Source organism: Artemia sp. Qi Xiang Cuo, chromosome 4, assembly GCF_049724085.1.
Source record: "Artemia sp. Qi Xiang Cuo chromosome 4, ASM4972408v1, whole genome shotgun sequence".
Taxonomy (NCBI): Eukaryota; Metazoa; Arthropoda; class Branchiopoda; order Anostraca; family Artemiidae; genus Artemia; species Artemia sp. Qi Xiang Cuo.
The window spans coordinates 54,518,152-54,541,017 of record NC_142797.1 but is presented as its reverse complement, the minus strand read 5'-3'; the positions used below and the strand labels follow the sequence as shown (position 1 = coordinate 54,541,017).

The 22,866-nt window shown below is 35.8% G+C and overlaps 1 protein-coding gene across 4 annotated transcripts in view; it reads left to right on the top strand.

Annotated features, from left to right (window-relative positions):
- The window catches only part of Elo68beta (Elongase 68beta), a 141,510-nt gene extending 118,853 nt beyond the window's left edge, over nt 1–22,657 (top strand). For all 4 annotated transcript variants that reach the window (XM_089088416.1, XM_089088417.1, XM_089088418.1 and 1 more), the window contains 3 exons: nt 733–860; nt 9,026–9,178; nt 22,251–22,657. In XM_089088416.1, the coding sequence (XP_088944542.1) occupies nt 733–860; nt 9,026–9,178; nt 22,251–22,433 (464 nt within the window). In that variant the 3' untranslated portion in view covers nt 22,434–22,657. The remainder of the gene's footprint in view (nt 1–732; nt 861–9,025; nt 9,179–22,250) is intronic.
- Nucleotides 22,658–22,866: the final 209 nt, after the last annotated feature.

Below are 22,866 nucleotides of genomic sequence, written 5' to 3'. Positions count from 1 at the left end.
GGGCTGGGACCCCCTCCCGCCAAGATTTTTTTGGCACACTCTTGTATATTTTTTTTTTACTTTTTTTTAGAATAAATTTGTCAATCTGGTCAATTATTGGCACCTTTGTAACATTGAGCCCCCCTCCCCAGATTTTATTCTTTGGCGCCCTTGTCACATTGGGCCTCCCCAAAAATTTTGCTCTAGATCCGCCCCTCGTTTCTCCAGTATAAAATGATACACACTACGGAAAAAGTTTTTTAATATCAAATCTTTTGCAGTATTTAACAGAATATCGAAGCTAGTTGAGTTTTAAAAGCTGATTTTAACTATATTTTCTCTTATGTTATCTATAATTTTTAGATAAACAGGGTACGGGCGATAGAGGCATCAGTTATTTTTGTTCTGTTTTTCCTCCCTCTATAATTCTATGCTCACTTTTGTTTCTTGTAGTTTTATCATTACGTGTCAGCTGTTGTTATTCAAAAATTGTAGATGATGAACCCCTAAATTGAGTCACTAATATTGCTAAATGGATGGTGTGTACGATACAACTACAATGAAGTATACACTTTCAATTTATGTTTGACCACTGGTACGTCTTTTACTCTACAAATAAAGGCACTATTAGGACATATTTTGGCGGAAATAAAGAAAATAAAATAAATTTACCTCAAAGACTATTTTTCTTATTTTACGGATATAGTGTTTCTTCTTTTTGATCTTCTTTTAAAGTACCGAATTTTCTTACAGCATTCCTAGCTGCTATGATAAACAGCTTTATTCACGTTTTTATGTACCTCTATTATGGACTTTCCGCTCTTGGATCATGGATTAAAAAGTACCTGTGGTGGAAAAAATACCTTACCCTTCTGCAGCTTGTGAGTGATCTAAAGTTATTTTACATTTAATAATTCTTATTTATTTATTCTGATTCTTATTTATTAGTTTTAGTTAGTGTATTTTGATATATTTCAACAACCTTCCAACTAGTTCCCGAAGCCGCGCCACGCCGACATGACGGCGGCGGATGTGTAATTTAATATCGGCGGCGGCGTGCCACCAGGTGCACCGAAATTTTTTGGCGGCGCGCCACGGCGCGTCGATTTTTTTGATTAAAAATAATACAAAAAATTCCACTTCACCAAGCACGTTCAACCTCAACTTGATTTTAGTAAGGATTTTTAATTGGTTGGCTAAAAACATACAAGAACAATATGATAAAACAGAAATTTGTTGGGCCGTGCGGAAAGTGTTTATGTTCACCGTCGATCAGACCAGGTAGAATCCTCATTTTTAGCCACTAGACCCAGGAAAACCTATGTTGTGTTTATGTTTAACATTTGTGTTTAGTCATTTTATTCTTGTTAATGATTTCGGCTAATGTGTATAACTTTCAAAGTTTGAGGTTCAAACATCTCCTGTTCATCAAATACATACGAAAAGGAAGTGAAAAAAACAAATAACAACATCGAAAAAACACTGTATACAAGTAAGATACCATGGCTTAACAACACCAACTATTTTAAATCAGCGGTTACATCACTTCAGTTACAACTGATGTAACAAAAGTGAGTTTGCTCGCTCTGCCTGGAGCCATTGAGCATCGATAAATACATGAAACCCAAAACGAACAGAAATTACAATAAATAACCGAGTCAAACTCAAAACGAGCAAAAATTAACATAAGTTGGGCTCAAAACCCCTATGCCTTCCCAAGGCCAGAACATAATTTGCACTTTACAAAAAAAATATAAATGTTTTTACTTTAATAACTTAAATAAATCATATAATATTAACATTTTGATTACTTAATATCAGCATATGTATATTAAACTGACAAAGCACATTCATTTGAATTTTTTTCAGTTAAGAGCAAATTATATTGTGGCCTTGGGAAGGCATAGGTTTTGAACCCAATTAATGTTAATTTCTGCTCGTTTTGAGTTTGACTCGGTTTTTTATTGTAATTTCTGTTCGTTTTGGGTTTCATTTATTTATCGATGCTGATTTGTGGTAGTTTCACGCTTGGTAGATTATTTGGTTTTATTTTTGCTAATTTTTATTTAATGTAGTTCGTTACTTTTCTTTGAAAAACTTATTTTGTGGAAACAGTTTTTTTAATTAATTTCTGTTCGTTTTGTATTGAGATAGTCTTTTCAGGGAAAAGGAAAATAATACTTTAAATTTTATCGTTTTATTAAGAATTTATAAGTTTGGCCTGCTATTTGTATGCTGGAAAAAATTTTCAGCAATTTTTAACAACCCAGACCCTTTTAAAAATCCGGTTAAAATTATTAGTTTTTAATTTGGTTTCATACCTCCTCTAGTTGATCGGAAATGAAAAACTTGAAACTTTTCGCATAAAAATCTATTTACTTTCTTTGATAGTTTGGATGCACTTATGCTATTTTCGTTTGGTTATATTCTAAGAGCAGATGTAGCCCCGAAAGTTTGAACATAATGCCCTCAGTCGTTCTTGGGATACTGTTGAGATGCCTTATTGGGAATTAGCATTAACACAGTGCATTTTGATTTAATATTAAGGCAACATTAACTTTTTAAAAATAAAGGCAAATGGGAGGTTGGGTGTGGGAGGGGGATTAGTTTCCCTCAAATCACTTTCGACTGTTAAAAAGGGCATTGTCCCTTTCTATTTGCAATCAAATGAACCCTTTTCAAAGTTCTTACGACAACTCCTTCGATACAAAATGTCCTGGTCTAAACAACAACAAAAAAAATCATACATGATACCCACGTTGATCTTTACTATAAAAATGTCTTGCCTTCCAATCACTTTCAATTGTTAAAAAGGGCAGTAAGCCTTTTGATTTCCTATCAAATGATCCCTTTTTGGGTTTCTACGACAACGCTTTCTATTAACACCTTATATGCCCCTAGGGCACAAATTACAAGGCTTACCCTAAGGGCTGTGAGGGTGGTTGTCATCCTCTAAGACCTAATTTCCAGAACTCTCAACTACGTTAAACAAAATGGCTATCTCAAAATTTTGATTGGATGTGTTTGGGGAAGTGGTGAGTGTGGAAGGGGTTTTAGTCGTCTTCCAATCACTTTTGACGATTAAGCAGCGCACAAGCCACTCCAATTTCCAATCGATTGAGCCCTTTTCGAAGTTTTTATGACAACTCCTTCGATACGAAGTGACCTGGTCTAAAGGAAAAAAAATAATACATTGTGCCAACATCGTTCTTATATACCCCCAGGACATAACTTAAAATTCTTGCCCTAAGGGTTGTGGGGGAGTAACCTCCTCAAAAACATATTTTCTCTCTGAAAATCAGTTACTCTGAACAAAATGGCTATCATAAAATTTTGATTGGATGTGTTTGAGGAAATGGTGGTCGTGGAAGGGGTGTTAGCTGCCTTAATATTACTTCCGACCATTAAACATGGCACTAGCTATTCCGATGTCCAATCGAATGAGCCCTTTTCGAAGTTTCTACGACAACTTCTTTGACACGAATTGCCCTGGTATGAGAAAAAAATACATTGTGCCAACCTTGTTCTTTGCTTAGGCAGCGCGATTGCGCTGCCTATGATAACATCCTGAACCGCCTAATGCTCTTTTACCTACCTCTTCTCATCCGAAAAATCAGAAAGAAAAATGAACAGAATTTTAAAGCGGAAGGTAGAATTTTTGTTTCAAGAAAAATTTCTTCTTCTCCTTCCTACGAACCGATATACATGGCAAGCCCAAGATAACAGTATTTATCTTTAAGAAACAGATTAGCCGGGATGACGGTTGAAGTTCGGAGGTCGATATCGATAAGCAAAAAAGAGAAAAAAACGGCGGCGTATTAGTGACACCGCCACCGATAGAATCAGCGGCGGCGTCAGCCCGCTGATGCAAGCTCGGCAGCGCACCCCCTTTTTTTTTGCGGCGGCGCGCCACCAATTATTGGCCCCGCTTCGGGGTCTACTTCCAACATCCCTTGAAAGTTTTAACTTACTTCCCGCCCAAAAATGTATCTTTCAAAGTCTTTTGGGGGGAGGGTGGTCCAAGTTTGGTAAATTATTACATTATCATTTCTTAAAAACAAAGTTTTTAGGTATTAAAAAACCTTTAAATGTTCGTATTCAAATGCAAGTTAAGTTTACGAAGCATAAAGATAATGTAAATATAATAAATATAATAAAATATAATAAAAGTGTTCAGTAAAAGAAAATCAAAATATAATAAAGTGGTTAAAAATGTCACAAAGAACCAAAAGTTGTGGAATTAAAAGGGAATAAACAAAGCAACAACACAGGGTCAACTTCAAATTCAAATTAATTTATTTAGCATAAAAAAATACAAACAAATTTACAGCGGCCATCTACAAAAACCCGAAGGTTTGTTAACGATGGCTGCAAATCCATTATTATAAAGCTCTTCCATTAGTAACAGTAATACCCAACCACCGAAAGGCGGAAACAGAGGGTATAGAAAAACCGCGAAAAACTAAGGGATGAAGTATTGTAAAAGCAATTCCAAACGGTCAGCTAATAAAGCACCAATTAGCCTAATAAATCACCCAAATTTGTGATCTGATTTTGTTTCTACTCATTCTGGGTAAGGTTCCGCGATTCTTTAAGGTTCCGCATACTATTAAATAATTCACATGTCTTGACGCCACATACTATAAAAACAAAAGAGATTATAAAATATCAATAATGTAAGCCCCTTCCTTGCTCTCATAAAATTTTCGAAATAGTGAAAAGAATGAACAGTTTAATTTGTTTAATATTTTTTTTAAGTTATTTAAAAAAATATTTTAAAGTTGTTTAAATTTTTTTTTTCTCATTTCTTTCTTTGCTGAGTGATTTTACAATCTTTATGAAAAACAAAATATCCTGTGCTCCAAATACTTACGAAAATGACAATTACAACCTGCCAAGATTTGCACAGACCAACCAATTCCGAATTTTGCCGTTTTCACAAATTTTCAGCTTTCACAAGTTAGCAGTTTTCACATTTTTCATAATTTTGCGTTTTCACAGTTTTTACAAATTTGCCGTTTTCACAGAGAAACTTTGTGCAGACCGGATGATAACTCAAAATAATTCTTGAAAAGAAAGAAATTATGTTTAATGACACCTTACAGAGGAATTTCAACGTGAATCCCATATAATTGCAGATTATTTATATCAATTATCCAATTGCTTTGAGATTCTCGACTTTTTAATGAAGTCGCCAGTCACTGGCGCTGTGCTGTCACCAGCACTTGCAGTACAATATCTGAAGTAAAAAGACCAGATCTGCTTAACATCTTTTTTCTTTAGAAGCGGATAAAGACAAGAGAGATAAAGGACAGAATGATCATGATCACAGAATGTAGCATATAGCCTACCAAGTGCACGTCTATTATACTTCCCTCGATTGGCAACAATCTTAGAATAGAATGCTTTATTAGCTGACCGTTACTTTAATTTACTTTAAGTGTCATTATTGATTGTCAAACTGTCATAATTGTTGAGAGTTTCAGAGCTGTTGTAATTTTTCGATGAAAGGTTTTATTTTTCAAATGAAATAAATAAACTTAAATGTACGAGCAAACGTAATGTATGGCTGATAAATTTTATTTTATGTATAATTAGTCTTCATTGAAAAAAAAAGAAAGTGTGAACTATTAAAAAATAAATAGAACAAATTATAGTTTGTTTTTATACTATTTTCTAAAGTAACTTTATAAATTATTTTCGTATAGCTGGTTTAAATAATTTGCTTAATCTTGTTAAGTTTTGTATCCTAAAAAATGTTAAGTTTTGCCTCTAAACATAAGCAAAATCATCAGGAAAGAAAATATTCAGACAACATTTCCAAATGTTAAACCTCTCATGGTTTACCTCTCAAAAACCTCTCAAAGAACATGGTTTACCTCTCAGTCTTCTGACCTAATTAGAGAATATATGTTAGGACTGTGAAATTTTTCCGCTTCTTTCTCGACAGCATGGCTACTAGGACGAAAGGATCGTGCAAGCAACTCAATTTTCTCTCTTTCACTTTCTTTGTTGAATAATAGTTTTAAAATTTTAATGAAATAATCACTGTAGAACAAGACATAATTTATGAAACCCAATTTAGGGATTACATAACCTTCTGAACCCTCTTGCAAAACATGGTCCGCCAGTATATTGACGCCACCTTCTTTCAGAGGGGAGAAACGAGTTGTTGAGAAAAACGTCAATAACGAACCATGTGGCAGCAACCCTGTTGACCGACGAAGGATAAGTTCCACCGTCCTACCTTTATACGCCACAATAAATTAGGTATAATTGTGTACAGACGCAACTTAAATGTCACCATCAAAGTAGCAGTTTGATAGAAAAATTTCATCATAATGAGAAGCGTAAGATGAACCATTCTCGGATACGACATTCGTTCATTTTTTAGTTTGTCTGGAACTTTATGTTAGTTTGACAAACCAATAGCTGGGGAAAAGGCTGCTGCAACATGAGTCGCCTATTGATAAAACTATGCAATTTGATTTTAAACCTGAATTTTCTTATATTTTTTTGCAATTTACGCATGTGACAACCTTGATCAATTTATTCTATTTTGTGATACCTTTTTCCTTTCTTTTGACTAGGGCCGACTGCAGTCTTTTAGGTAGGTTGTCAAAAACAGGAAGTATATCCTTAGGAAACTTGCAGTCAAGAGGAGCACAAGAGCAATCTGAATACTATCATATTTTGTCGGAGGATAATAAAAAGGATCAGTTTTTAAAATGAAATATAAGATCAGATGTGTCAGAGCCTCAGAAAAAATTCAGTTGAATACCCAAATGGCATTCTGTTTGTCGTGTACATTCAGTTTTCCTTTGGCTGCTATTGGACGAAAGTGGCTCTTTTAATTCTCAGATCACTTGTAATTCTTTTAGTTTTACTTTCTAAACGTTGTTCTTTACTCTAGTATTGAATATCAAATATAATTCAGGTTATATTTTTTTGTCGATTTTTTTTAAAGATCTATGTCAAAATATCTGCTTTTTTCATGGGTTTCGTGTCATTTTTGCGATCGTTCAGTAAGCTTGTTGTAACTGATTTTTGTAATTTTTGGGGTTCAATAGCCATTCGCAGTTATTGAATTGCGTTCCTAAACGCTTATTGAAACCTATTATAACTAATTATTGCCTTTTTGTGTTTCAGAGCTGAGTAAGCTGAAATTCTACATTTATTGATAGAAAGTTCTGGGAATTTTTTTGTTTTAGCATAAGATAAAAAAAAATTTCGGGTAGTTTCAAAGGTTCTATGGGGTTGCATTTTTTTTGGAAAGAAGTTATTTTTATGTCCACATCGCGTTCAATCCTGCACAATAATTACGCTTACGCTTATTCAACAAGTTAATAAAATTAATTGCAGTCAATTGCAATAAGCTCTGTTGGACGCTGGGATTATCTTGCCAGTGTTGCCTTATAGCGTATTTACTATTAGTGATGCCTAATTTTGCTTCTTTTGGTGAAAGATAGATATCGTTTTATGAAAATTTGGTTTATGCATAAAAAGACGGAACTCGACCGACATATATTTCATGAGAAATTCTCTTGCTATCTAGTATCATGTAAAAACAGGGTGATAACCAAAAGGCAATTTTTAACACAATGCAAAACCCAAAATTTTCTCCTCACATTCTGGGATCCCAGTAGGAAAAAGTGCTACTAAAATCAGTTATTTAAGTTTTAGTGTTACCATACATTCTTATACTATATCTTATTTTGCAGAAAGGAACGGCAGGCAGTGCTGTATCCAGGAATTTTTTCGGGGGGGGGGTCAAACCTCCCCCTGAATACGGCCTGGCAGCAGGAAATTTAAAGTCCGTTTAAACTTACACCCTTATCACAAAAATACTGTCCTAATAAAAATAAATTTAAAAATAGCGCAGCTCCAAGTCTCCTTCAGTCGCCTGCATACGCCCTGCTTTGACTGTATCCAAAGATGCTGAGAATCAGTTATCGTAGAATTTTGGGAGTGATTTTATTGAAATGGAAAATTATACTTTTTGTATAGGGTGGGCGAAGAGTCGGGTTGGAGAGACCAAACGAGCAATTTGGGATTTGAGTGGGTGATAAATTCCCTCTGATTTAGAAAGGAGGTGGGAGGTTCAAAGGAGGTGGAAACCTCTAATATTTTGGTTAATCCTGTTTATTGTGTAAATAAAATGCTCCTAAAGGCATTCTCTTGTGCAAAACCCTACCTACCTGTTTGGCGTATCTGTGCTATTTGCAGAATGACAAGTTAGTTTCTCTATGGTTTGATACCAGAGACAACCTAACTTGTCATTCTGTTTTTCGTATTCGTGCTATTTGCACTATCAGTCTATTGGAAGTGATATTGACATTGGTTCATTGATATTGGAAGTTATTAAGATATTTCATTACCAAATTCAAATTATACCAGATATAACCTAACTTGTCATTCTGTTTTGCGTATTCGTGCGGTTTGCACCATCAATCTATCAAAAGGAATATTGACATTGGTTCAGTGATATCGGAAATTATTAAAATGCAAATTTTTAATTAATCGTTTTTCTTTTTCTTTATATGCTGTGTTTAATTAACCTTAATTCGTTCTTTTTTCCATTGATAAAGGCTTCTGGACGACCCGAAATATTCAGTTTTTTTTATTATTTAAAGTTGTTTTTTTTTTCACTGCTTTGTTTAAAATATTATATCTGCTTTTAGATATTTTCATTTGCTAAATTCTAGTGTGAATTCTGTCAATATTCATTCTTTTGTATTTTCATAACCCCTCCCCCAGGGGTGCAGCCTGGGTCTTGAGTTTGGGGGGGGGATGAAGAATGTCGTCCAGTGTACCAACAACAGCTGACACACAAGCTAAATCAAACTCAAAACATAAGCTAAATTCCAAGGCTAAATTCCCCACCCACCCCCACCCTTTGCTGCCCCTTGCCCTCCTCCTGTTTTGTCTTTTTTCTTATTACGTTAGTCTACCTAAGCTTAAAGACGCATGGGCTAAGTAAGTAGTAATTCTGGCCGCCTAATAAAAAAGGCCATAAAATCATAATTTATTTGTTTGTCCATTGCAGGCCCAGTTTTCATCTGCAATGTCTTTGGGCATTCGTGCCATTGTTGTTGGGTGTGATTTTCCTCTGTGGATGCAGTATGCTCTAGTCGTTTATATGGTTTCGTTTCTCATTTTATTTGGTGATTTCTACATCAAAGTCTACTGCAGAAAAAAGGTATTACGAAAGATATTTCTTTGCTCTATCTTACACTCTTTGTTCCTTTTTATCTCAGTCGTTGATCTACTCTCCGTCTGCCAATATTTCTTGCTTGATATCCCTTTTAGGGGGAATATCCCTTTTTGGAGAATTTAAGTATAAATAGTTTTTCGTTAGAATTTTGAAACTCGTTATAATTAAACAATGAAAGATTAGAGAAAACCTAAGCAGATGCAACTTGTAAAAAATTTTCTCGTCCTTTTTTCTTTTAATAAAATTTGCAATTTTTAATTGTTGTTTGAGGTTTAATTATATCTAGTAAGTTACCGGTGTTGCCCCAAATAGGAAATTTGACATGTGCTATCTTTCTAGGAAAAAGAGGTATTTTTGTGTTAGCCTCCCCCACCCCCAGGCCCGTTATACTAATTTTCTTCCCCCCCCCCCTTTTTCTGTTGATAGAATAATTTTATCATTTACTCTTCGATCATGGTATATTGCTGCCTTAACAATTAGGCTATTGAGAAGATTTTTTTTTCAGAAGATTAGGAGTAGATGTTGCAGCAGAAATATTGTTTTTTTGTTTTTTTTTTTACACCAATTCTTGGAACTGTAGTGGGGCAGGGGTTTCTTTTCGATCTTTTAACCGAGATACAAAAAAAAATGAGCGAATATATATAAAACAGGGGGAGGGGTACTGGTAACTTTGCTGCTTGGAGAAATCTTCGACTAATCGATCTATCAAAATCTAGTTTCATCTAATAGCAGTCGATTGTTCACTCCATTGCTTTTCCATTTGATATGTACCTAAGTATGTTCTTTTCTAGCACTTTCCTTTTCTCGTAGACAAGAATTGTGAAGTAATTAGATTTTACTTCTGAAATAATGTCTTGTCGTGAGGCATGTACTAATGACTACAATAGTCATTAGTACAATCGGCGTCATTACTACATTACTACAATAGTCAATAGTCATTAGTAAGTCATTACTAATTAGTAGTCATTACTACAATAGTCATTAGTACAATCGGCGTCATTCCTACATTGCTACAATAGTCAATAGTCATTAGTAGTCATTACTACAAAAGTCAATAGTCATTACTACAAAAATCAATAGTCATTAGTAGTCACTACTTCAATAGTCGGTATTACTATAATAGTCAATAGTCCCCTTTAGAAATTACCCTGGTTTATGGATATTTTTGATTCATCATCACCTCTCAAAGCAAGACCCTGGCGGTCAAGAAAAAAATAGCGCCAAAAGTGTACTTCATGTAGTCTCTATTTTCTTTAACTTCTTGAAATCTGGATTGGATTAAGGCATTCGCAATAGGTCTCGGAGCATCAGTACTAATTATCTTAAGTTCTGTAATACAGTTTCTGACATACAATGATTATGTCTTACAGAACAATCATATCAAACAGTTGGTAAGGAGCGACTTGACTCAATAGTGACGGAAACTGTAAAAAAAAAGGAATTCAGATAACAATAGATACATAAAAAAAAAATTCTTATGCTGATTCCAAATATACAAGATTCATTAAGTTTAATGCTACCCAACAACAGCTGCGAGCCTGAGAAAATTGCTTGATTTTCGAAAAAGGGAAGGAACTGACCCCCCCCCCCCTCCTGCCAAAAAAAGTCAAGGGATTTTAAGTAAAATCACTCCATCAGATTCAGTATATCAGAGAACCTTACTGTAGAGGTTTGACATATCTGTTAAAATATGTTTTTTTTTTTTTTTTTGCAGAAGAAAGATCACCGATGCTTTTTTTTAGAGGTGATCGTATCGAGTCAATGGTCCTAGATATCGACGAAGGGCTCATTAATACGGAAATTACAAGTTCTAGTGCCCTTTTTAAGTGACCAAAAACGCTGTAGGATAACTAGCCCCCCTCCTACTACCATTTTTTCCTCAAAGTCGTCTTTTCAAAATTTTGAGATATCCATTTGGTTCAGCATAGTTGAAAGGTCCAATATGGCTTTAGGGATAACATGACCCCCCAGAGCCCCTGGGGAAATGCCTGTAAGTTGTAAGTTTTTGTTATTGGGAAGTATACCGACCTCTTCGGGGGGGGGGGGGATTTCGTGCTGCGAGGGGTTTTCAAAGGGGATTATTTTCTGTGGGGAGGGACGTTTGCAGGGGGTGAATTTTCCAGGAGAAATTTTATACCGCGGGAATGTGTCAGAACTTCTATGTGAAGTTCTTTTTATTAGTCTTACTTTCTGTTTGCCGATTTTTCACGTGGAGATATTAAGGGTAATTGCCCGTGGTTAATTTTCCCTGGGTTGGAATTTTCTAGAGGATCTATCGGCAGGAGGGGGGGGGGGATTTTCCACAGGGGAAATTCACCTTGGGGGGATTTTCTGTGTCAGCAAGTTTCCACTAGGGGGGGGGAATTCAGGTACAAATTTTTCACGAAGGAGGGATTTCCGGCATGACCTGAAAAATATTCAGGAATTAAGGTCTTTTTCGAATGAAAGTGTGATAAGAAGAACTTTTCAGGCGGAATGGTCCGCAAGAAATTTTCCAGTGGGAATTTTCATCGAGAATGAAATTGTTAGGTTGAATTTTCTTGGTGGGAGGGAGTATTTTACGTTAAAGGAACTTTCCATGTGGTGAGACAGTTTACCATGGACTGGAGCCGTATTTCCTGTTATTATAAAAAAAAGATCAGAAAGTAAAAAAAAAAAATTTTAACTGAAAGTAAGGAGCAACATCAAAACTTAAAGCGAAGAGGAATTATTACGTATTTGATTGGTTTGCCTTCTCCTCAATACCTCCCTATTTATGCTAAAGTTTGACTTTTTGTCCCAATTTTCTTAATTAGAACAATAAGAAGCTTTTTTAAAAGCACTAAAAACTTTAGCTTGAAGAGCAAGGTATTGAGGAGGAGGCAACCCCCCTCATATACAAAATAATTTCTATTTGTTTTAAGTTTTAATGATACTCCTTACTTTCAGTTGAAAAAAACTGTTTTTCTTCTTTCTTTTTTTATTTAATTGCATTAATAAAGCAGAACTTGCAAAATCCTGACTCAATGAAAGCCCTTTTTTCAGCAGTATCTTCAGCCCTTAGAGCCCCAATAAAAATGGCGGCAAGCAAAACTAAACAGTTTTTTAGTATTCAATTTATTAATAAGTACGCTCAATTTCCTTCCGTTAAAAATGAAAACCGGATATCTCATGGATACAGGGCTCGGAATTAGTCCCTAAAAGTCCCTTTTTTTTGCTGACGTCCCTTACAAGTCTCTTTTTCTGCAGAAAGTCCCTTGACTCTCCCAAAAGTCCCTAAATTCCCTATTTGGGAGCATATTATTTTTTGAAACTGAAGCATGAAATATTTGAAAGACCCTCTCATGGATACAGGGCTCGGAATTAGTCCCTAAAAGTCGCTTTTTTTTGGAAACGTCCCTTACAAGTCCCTTTTTCTGCAGAAAGTCCCTTGACTCTCTCCCAAAAGTCCCTAAAATTCCCTGTTTCGGAGCATACTATTTTTTAAAACTGAAGCATGATATGTTTGAAAGACCCTCTTTAGATAATATAGCTTCTCCACAAATCTGGTTATACTAGTCTCTTGGTTACGCCGTTGCAGTTCAGAAAGAAGCAACAAAACAGTGGGAACTTTGTCTGTGGCCAAAGTGTCTATTAACTTTTATAAATATAGGTAGCTAATAACAGCGCAAAAATGGCCTATATTAGGGGTGGGATAGATGGGTCACATTGTGGCAACATTAAAGGATAGCAAGTAACATTGGCCTTTAGAGTGGTTGAAATGGATTGGTCATATTGAGGTAACATTCAAGTATAGGTAATTTCCTGTAGCTTCATAAGATGAATCATACCAATATGAATGTTCAAATTGACTTCTATTCCATTCAATTATAAAATACCAAGGTACGACAGATCCTTAAAGGAACCTGAGACACTCAGTTTAAAATGTTGCAGTAATTATAAGCCTTTCTCCTTTCTGTAATAACTTTAGTTAGTGGGGAGCGTTAGATTGATTGTGGAAACCGAAGAGCCGTTATGCAATATATATTCGGATAAATCTTATTTAAAGTGAACCCAACACTTTCTATCAACCTGCCCAACCGCCTTTCTAATTTATTTGGTTCTCAAGAAATTCCAAAACTCGGGCATCAATTTGAGGGGGTTGCCCCTGTAAACTGTTTTGTCCCCTCAGATTTTGAAACATACCTTTTTTGGGACTTTCTTTTTTTTTACTAAAAAAAAAAATCATCTTTTGGTGTTTTTATTGAAAAACTCCTCTTTGGTATTTTTATTGGAAAAAGACACTTTTGTCCCCCCCCCCTAGATATTGGGAATAGATTTTGCCCTTTCCCCAATTAATGTTTCACGACTTGACGCGGCTGATTAAAAGAGTATGCTTTAGTTTTAAGAGGCAGCTGTAGTGGTTTCTCTCTCCTTTTTTTGGAATATAATGGAATGGAATATAGTGCAATCAAATAAAACGCAACAAAAATGTATTTAAACAATTTTTGATGCGTTTTTAAAGTTTTTTTTGTACCCCCTCCCCCGAAAAAGTACCTCCGCCCTCGGAAGGTAAATTGGGGGATCAAACCCCTTAACCCCCCCCCCCCCCGGATACGGCCGAGTCAAATTACACTTTTTAAGAATTTCAGACGTTTCAAATTAGACTTATTAGGAATTTCAGAAACTCGTATCCCAGGGGCAGGAAGCATGAAATTAGGTGTTATAGAATTTATTTACTCAGGCAGGAAGGATGGGCTACATAGACAGGGAGTAGGGTTCATAATGAATAAGGAAGCTGCTAAGTCTTGTTAAAGCTAGGAAGGTATAGAAACCTGCCATATCAGGTTTCTGCACCAGCTATGCTAAACTTGCTGCACTGAAGTATAGTTATAGTAAGCGTGTACTTGCTAAACTATATAGTGCTTTAGCTCTGCCTCACGCGCTGTATATTTTACCACTTTGGGATTTGCTGTCTAAAACGGAGCAGTTGAAGGTTCAAGTGGGGTTTTGTCGCTATCTGAAGTTTTTTTTATTAAGATTCCCGCTGTATTACAGGAATAGTTTCATTTTGCAAAAATATTGTATTCCTGGCCCTTTAGATGTAGTAGATTGAATCGAACGCGATACGTTTAAGAGAAGTTTAAACTGTTTATTTCATTTTCTGCCATTTAATATTTTTTTTTCTTCTTTCTTTACTCCACTTCTTTTTTATAGTACATGCCCCTGTAAAACCGACTGACTGAGATACTGGTGGCTCAGATGAATTTTACTTACAGTTACAGGAGCAAAAAGACAGGGTAGAAATATGTCGGAGACATGAATAGACAAATAGAAATATGGTGTTGTATTAGGAGATTTTAACGCCCAGGTCGGTAGAAATAGGGATAGATGGTATTCTAGCCTAGGTAAATTTGGCGTAGAAAAGGAAAACAGTAATGGCTACAGACTGCTGCGATTTTGTAGGTATAACAATCTAGTTATAACTAATATAGTGTTTGGTGATAAAATGGCCCATAAGTTAACGTGGTGTTCACGTGATGGTAAGACAGCAAACCTTATTGATTATGTTATTGTAAACCGAAGACTGGTAGGATCAATACTAGATACTAGGGTCTTTAGGAATGCTGTTATTGATGTTAAAAGTAAAGATGACCATCTAGTAGTGTCTACGGTTAATCTAAAGCTGAAATTTCGGAAGGATAACTACCTCCCGGAAAGTTATGATGTTGGTACGCTCCAGGGTGAAAATTTGAGAGAAAGTTTCCAGGAACAGTTGAATACTTCACTTCAGAGTTTAAAATTTGACAATGTAGAAGATGGATGGAATAATTTTAGGAAAACAATTTTTGAAATTTCTAATGATCTTTTAGGGATAGTAGTTAGGAGCGTAGCTAGAAATATTAGTGAAAAAGTTTTATGTTTAATAGAGAGAAGGGGCTTGTACAGGAATTATCTGAGTAATAGATCATATGAAAATATAAAGTATGTAAAGAAAGGGGGAAAGCATTAAAATATGAACTAAGGAGTTGTGAAGTGAGGGCCATGGATAAAATTGCCGAGGATCTGGAAGATCCTGCTAGAAGGCATAATAGTAAAATATTGTACTCGCACGTTAACAAATTGAGAGGTAGTAGTCAATCCGGACTTGGCCCAGTTAAAGATAGGAATGGGGTCACAATTAGCGATAAGGAAAAAACTAAAGAGAGATGGGCCGAACATTTTGAGAATTTGCTAAACCGAGATAGAGTTGCAGGAAGAAATATAGAGGAAAATGAAAAAGTTTCTGATGCCTTGGGTGTGAAGGAAGTTTGTTTTGTGAGGAAGAATTTGCGACAGTTCTAAAAGGATTAAAAAATAACAAGGCCCCGGGTGCTGATGCCGTGGTAAATGAGTTTTTTAAATATGGTGGCTCTGAGGTTAGAAATAAGTTACTGAAGATTGTGAATATAATTTTTGAAAAGGGGGAAGTACCTAGCGATTTAGAAGAACCCTAATTAAACCCCTGTATAAGAAAGGTGATAAGAGTGAGTGTAGTAATAACTATAGAGGCATTAGTCTGGTCTCTGTAGGTAGCAAATTACTCAGTAATATGATACTTTTTAGACTGAGAGATTCTGTAAACAAAGTAATAAGAGAAGATCAGTGCGGTTTTAGAAGGGGTAGAGGATGTTTCGACCAAATTTTCACTCTTAGGTTAATAATTGAGAAGTGCTTGAGTTATCAAACACCTTTGATCCTCAGTTTTATAGATTATGAGCAAGCGTTCGATTCTGTTGATAGAATAGCTTTAGCGAAGGTCTTATCCTTGTATGGTATTAAATAAAAAAAACAAGTTTTTTAAACTGAAAGTAAGGAGCGACATTAAAACTTACAGAAAACGAACAGAAATTATTCCATATATGAAAAGGGCTGCCCCCTCCTCAACTCCTCGCTCTTTACGCTAAAGTTTTTTTGTTTTAAAAAGTAGAGTTCTGAGAAAGAGTCAAACATTAGCGTAAAGAGTGAGGCGTTGAGGAGGAGACAGCCCCATTCATATACGGAATAATTTTTGTTCGTTTTAAGTTTTAATGTCACTTCTTACTTTCAGTTTAAAAAACTCGTTTCTTTTATTTAATTTCTGATCGTTTTTTAGTTAATGCGGCTTTTATTTTGGCTCACCGTCATTGAATAAGTAAACAAAAATTTGCATAAAAATTTTACTTTTCTTTTGCTAAATGGATGTCTTTACAAATTAACTTACGTAACTAACTTCTATATTCGCATATTTTTCTTCTGGCAAAAAATACAAAGTTGCAGATTTTTGCAGATATGAGCTTGAAACGTATGTAATAGGGTTTTCTGATACGCTGAATCTGACGGTGTGATTTTCATTAAAATTCTTTCACTTGTAGGGGATGTTTCCCCCTCTTTAAAAAATCGAGTAAATTTTCTCAGGCTCGTAGCCTTTGATGAGTAATACTAAACTTAATAAAATTTATATATTTAGAATCAGCATTATAAACACATTCTTCTGATACATTTATTGACATCAAAATTCCGTCTATAAAAGTTTCAATTACTATTGGTCCGAATTGATTGTTTTTTTATTACATGTACGTTATTACGTATATGAGTGGGTTCTCCCTTTAGTCAATACCATGCTCTTAACGATAAAAGTTAAAAAAAAAATGATTCACAAACCCCAGAATAACAAAGGCCGTTTAATTAGAATAGATAGCTCTTTTGAAAGCACTAAAAAAAAACTGTAGCGTAAAGAGCGAGGTATTGACTTGGGGGAGAACCCCCTCATATACGTAATAATTTCTGTTAGTTTTAAGTTATAATGATCATTCTTATTTTCAGTTGAAAAAACTTGTTTTTTTATATTTAATTTCTGATCATTTTTTAAATAATGGTTGGTTACCCGGCACCCCGTTCCAAGAAATTTCCCTTCCGCCAAAGAAATATCCTCCACGGAAAAATTCTCCAGAGTAAGCCCCTCCTCTAGCCCCCCACCCCCCGCCTCCAGAAAAAAATCCTTCCTGAAAATGTCTGTATACTTCCCAATAACCAATAAATAATGCTAGCAAGTCCGGCGCCCCTTCATGACAATTTCCCTTCCCCCATGAAAACTTCCTTCATGGACAGATCCTCCAACATAATCCCCGACCCACCCTTCCCTCCCACTACCAGAAAAAAAACCCTGAAAACTTCTGTATACTTCCCAATAACCAATACTATATGTTAACATTGGGTAAAGTTCATAACTTTTAGCCCTCCCCCTGGGGACTTCGGGGGATGAAGTCACCTAAAAGACATAGTTGTTATATTTTTGACAATGATGAACAAAATGGCTACCTCAAAGTTTTGATCGGGTGATTTTGGGAAAAACAAGCGTTGGAGGGGGTCTAGGTGCTCTCTTTTTTTTTGATCCATTAAAAAGGGCACTAGAAAATAAGTTTCATTTGAATTTGTCCTCCTAAAATATTCTAGGACCACTGGGTCGATACGGTCACCCCTGGAAAAAAAAACAAATAAACACGCATCCGTGATCTTTCTTCTGGCAAAAAATACAAAATTCCACATTTTTGTAGACAGGAGCTTGAAACCTCTACAGTAGGGTTCTCTGATACGCTGAATCTAATGGTGTCATTTTCATTAAGTTTCTATAATTTTTAGGGGGTCTTTCCCCCTTTTTTGAAAATCAGCCCAATTTTTCCAGGCGCGTAACGTCTGATGGTTAGCACTTGATTAAAGTTATACATTTGAAATCAGCATTAAAATCTAATTCTATTGATATATCTATTGGTATCAAAAACCCGTTTTCTAGAGTTTCGGTTACCATTGAGCCGGGTCGCTCCTTACTTACAGTTCGTTACCACGAACTGTTTGATACCAGATAAATACATTAAAGTGGTTTGTGCTACGTACGAGAATAACACTGCTGCGGTTAAGGTAGGAAATGAGGTTAGCAGCTGGTTTTGTATTAAATCAGTAGTTAAGCAGCGGTGTGTTCTATCCCCCTTTATATGGATCATTTTGATGGACTTCTCATCCTAGATGAAAGTGTGAGCAAAATGAACGAACTGTTTCGATGGTTTGCGAGTTCTTGGAGTTAGAATAGGTTCAAAAATTAATATTAAGAAGACTAAGTCGCTAAGTCTTGGAATAAGTTAAGAAGAAAAGGTTACGTTGGGTAACGAAAGATGATCAGGTGGACAGTTTTACTTACCTTGGTAGTATTTTTAGTAGGCTAAAGACGATGGGAGCAGTGAAGATATTAAAAGTAGAATAGCCAAGGCTCAGGTTTTTTTTGCATTGTCAGAAAAAGTTTTGAAGAATAGGAAGATAAGTCTGCAAACCAAGATTAGACTATTGGAAGCTACAGTGATGACAGCGGTCAAATATGGTTCTGAAGCATGGGCGCTCCGAAAAGCGGATGAAGACTTGCTAGATGTTTTCCGGAGAAATTTTTATGGATTGTTCTGGGCACCCGGCTGACTGACCGTATTCAAAACAGTAGGCTGTAAGAAAAATGCGGTTCTATCCCGCTTTCTAGGACTATAATGAGAGAAAGTTTGAGATGGCTTGGGCACGTTCTGCTGATGAAAGATGACAGATTGCCGAAGATTGTCCTTCTCGTCCAACCGTGAAGAGCTAAAAGGAAAGCAGGTCGTCTGCGGTTGGGTGGGAGGATAGCGTAAAGAAAGGTTGAAAGGAAATGGGAGCTTCCTGAGAGGATGCAAAGACGGGGATTTGAATAGATTTAGATAGAGGAGTAGCATGTGTTGTTGCGTTGGCCTCAGGTGGCTTTGAGCTGCGGTGAGCTGTTAGTAGTAGTTGTTTGTTTTCGAGGATAGGGAGCTTACTCACTATATTAGAGGCAATGCTATAGTGTTGCCTATAGTAAAGAGCCGTAAGACTTCAATGTTTTTTTTTTTCAGAGACACTTCATATAGAAGCGGTAGTCGTATTAACTTTGAAGGGGACTGGTTTAATTGGAAATCGAAAGTTCTAGTGCCCTTTTTTAGAGTCAAAAGTGATTGGAGGACAACTAGTTCCCCTCCTTCATGCCCTCTTTCTCCAAATGAATCCGATCAAGATTTTGAGACAACCAACTTGTTCAAAATATTCCAAAGGTCAAATAACTATGTTTCCGGGGTCGACCAACCCTCCACAGCCAGGGGATAGAGTCGAAAGGGATCAGAGGGTAATCAGCCCTCCATGCCATTTTTCATAAAAATGAATCCAATCAAGATTTTGAGATGACCATTTTGTTCAAAATAGTCCAAAGTTCAAATAACTATGCCTCTGGAGTGGACAACCCTCTCTCCCCCAGCCAGGGGGCAAGGGCAGTAAATCAGGGAAGCTGCCCATTGTTAACATTTAAGGTTTTTATGGAAGCGGTGGTCGCATAGAGTTTAGAGGAGGCTGATTCGATTGGAAATGGAAAGTTAAAGTTCCCTTTTTAAGAGTCAAAAGTGGTCGGAGGGGCTCCAGCCCCCCTCCCCCCAACACTCATTTTTCTCAAGTGTATCCAATCAAAACTTAGAGTTAGCCATTTTGTTCAGTATAGTTCAAAGGCTAAATAACTATGCCTCTGAGGTAGACACCCCCCCCCCTCTCCCATGGTAAGGGCTGTAAATTATGCTAGTTTCTTGTTGTTAATATATAAGGTTTTTAGGAAAGGTTTGCTTGTATAAACTTTGGACGGGCTCATTCGATTGGAAATCGAAAGTTCAAGTGCCCATTTTAAGAGTCGAAAGTGATCGGAGGGCAACCATTCTCCCACGCCCTCTTTTCCCTACATGTATCCGATCAAAATTTGGGATAGCAGTTGTGTTCATAATAGTCCAAAGCTCAAGAAACTATGCCTTCAGCGTTGACCCCCCCCCCACCGCCCGGATCTAAGAGTTTTAAGTTATGCAAGTTGCCCACTGTTAACATACAAGGTTTTTTTTGGAAGGGATGGTTGTATAAACTTTGAAGGGGGCCCATTCAACTGAAAATTGAAAGTTCCATTGTATTTTTCAGAGTCAAAAGTGATCGGAGGGCAATCAGAAGCCCATGCCCTTTTTTCCCCGAATGTATCTGATCAAATTTTAGATAGCCATTTTGTTCAAACCAGTCCAAGGGGCATGGTCTGTAAGTTATGCAAATTACTCATTGTTAACATATATTACTGTCATCCTAATCCAGCAATTGAGACAAATGTGCACTTGAACGAGGTTTTGACCTTACTGATCTATCCAACTACCTAGGACAAAACAGTATAACCGAACCATCAACCAAATAGAAATGTCCAAATCCGTGCAAAGTTGTCATCAATAAATGTAAGTCGTTGTAAATTTATAAGCAAAAGCACCTTAAACCTAGCGAAATATTTCCAAGTAGAACCTTCCATTAGGGCTAATCAGAAGAAATACCACCTGCCTTAACGGGTTTCGAGGCTTTACTTTCTTTACCCAGTACAGTGGAGCCTCTATCCTAAGATCTGTATGGTATCTCTACGTCAGGTAAAACTTGTGAAATACATGCATACTAGTAAAGCTATTAAAAATTACATACAAAATGAGTTTCATTGTTTCCTTAATAAAATCCCAGAGGTCACTGAGCAAAGACCATTCTGGAATAAATGAAGACTGGTCCAGATGTAGGTTATAAAACAAAGTCTTTTATTGGTATCCGGAACCAATTACAGATTTAAAGTTCTTCAAGCTTGTTTGAAAACAGTCTACAAATTCAAAATTCCAAAAAAGAAAAGCGAAAGAGAAATTATATTAAAATATCATTCTATATTTCTTTATAATTTTTTGTATATTTACCCAAAAGTTCATGATACACAAAACTAATTTTTTTGAATTGCCAACTAATTTTTTTGGCAGAAAAACCCCTTAAGATCAGTTTTTCGCTCAGCTTTTTACATCTATTTTTAAAATCTGTGTAATTACTGCATATTTTTGCATACCTAAATAATTGGGAATAATAAGCTGAATAAGTAATATTTGAATGTATATTACTTTCAAGGAATGGAAAATTAATTACTTCAAAATTAAAATCATCCGTTTTATTATATATTTTAAAAAATAATTTATTATTATCTGAAATATTAATATTTTAATCTAGGAAATGGTCAGAGTGTCCTATCCCATAGCTAGGCTCCAGAATTAACTCTTGTGCATAAATATTTTTTGAAATCTCAATAAACTCTGCACAATTTATTACTAAGAGATCATCCAGATATCTTATTATTTGAAAGGTTATATTTTACATTGTCTGGGCTATTTTTATTTATCATATATTCGTATTCTAATTGACTTAAAAACAAGTCCGCTATGAATGGACTCATATGGTTTCTATGAAATGGGTGGTCATATAAACATCGGAGGGATTTTATTCTTTTTGAAATCAGAAGCTCTAGTGGCCTTTTTAAGAGTCAAAAGTGACAGGACAGCAACTAGCCCCCCCCCCCCCCTTCCCCATGCCGTATTTTCCCCAAATATGTCCGATCAAAATTTTGAGGTAGCCGTTGTATTCAAGATAGTTCATAGGTCAAATAACTATGTCTCTGGGGTTGATACCCCCCGCCACCGGTGCCAGGGCTATGTGTTATGCAAGTGGTCAATTGTTTACATACAAGGCGGGGCAGTTGAGTGGCAAGGAAGTGTTTTAGATATTTCAAAAAAAGCCTTTTTCAAGAGTCGGTTGACGTGATATTTCAAAACAAGGTCATCAAAAAGTCAGTGCTATTTAATAGCTGTAAAAAAAAGCACAGGGATGACAAGTACAAACGGTCGATCAGCCTGTCTCAATGGTTAATATAGCATATAGTTAAAATAGAAAACAGCTGTGAAATAGAAATAACAAGGTGATTTTCAAGTCTAAAAGGAGTATGACCCCCCATTTGCAGTTGTAAAATAACTATAAAAAACATGTTGCCTACAATTTATTTACTCCGATCACGTCAGGGTATTTGCCATTATTTTAATTTTATTAGGTACTGTAATTATGTATTTAAATTTGATTCCAGGATATTTTAGTTTTCTTTCCTTTTTTAGTATTGATTGTTTTAAGGAAACCCAATATGAAAGAAGTCGTAATTTTTCTCATGTTTCAGAAATTATCCACTAATTCGGAATTTGTGCACACAAATGGCTTACACTCCACAAAGGAGGTTTTGAATGGCAGACAAGTTGATGGTGAATCCCAATTGAGATTGGATAGATCCAAAGGCGAAAAGAAAAAAGAGAGACGTCAAGCTACCAAATCTGATGCAATTCGAAGTAAAAAGAGGAAATAGGATCTTTCCAGTGGGTGTAGAGTGTGTTGTGTTTTGTTTATGCAATTATGAACTTGTAGTTGTTTGTGAGATGTCTAGTTCTTTTTTCTCTTTTTTTTATTCTCATACTGTAATTGTTGCCATTTTAACTCCATGTTTTGCTCTAGTCTATTGATCTCGTCCTGCCAATTAATACTCTTGTGTACTTGTTTTCTTTTAATTATTTAGAAAATAAATTTTGTTGGAAAACATTCTTCTTAAAAACCGTCTTTGATAAGAAAATAATCGCGTCGATTAAGGGACTTCTGAGCCAACGCTAGGTCAAGGGAAAGAATTGCTTTGTTTGAAACGAGTAAATCTATGCAAATGAATGTAATGATCATAGTAGTGCTTTTACAATATTTTAAGCGAAGGACGATACGCTAATATGTCCCCTCATCCTCGCCTGCAGTTA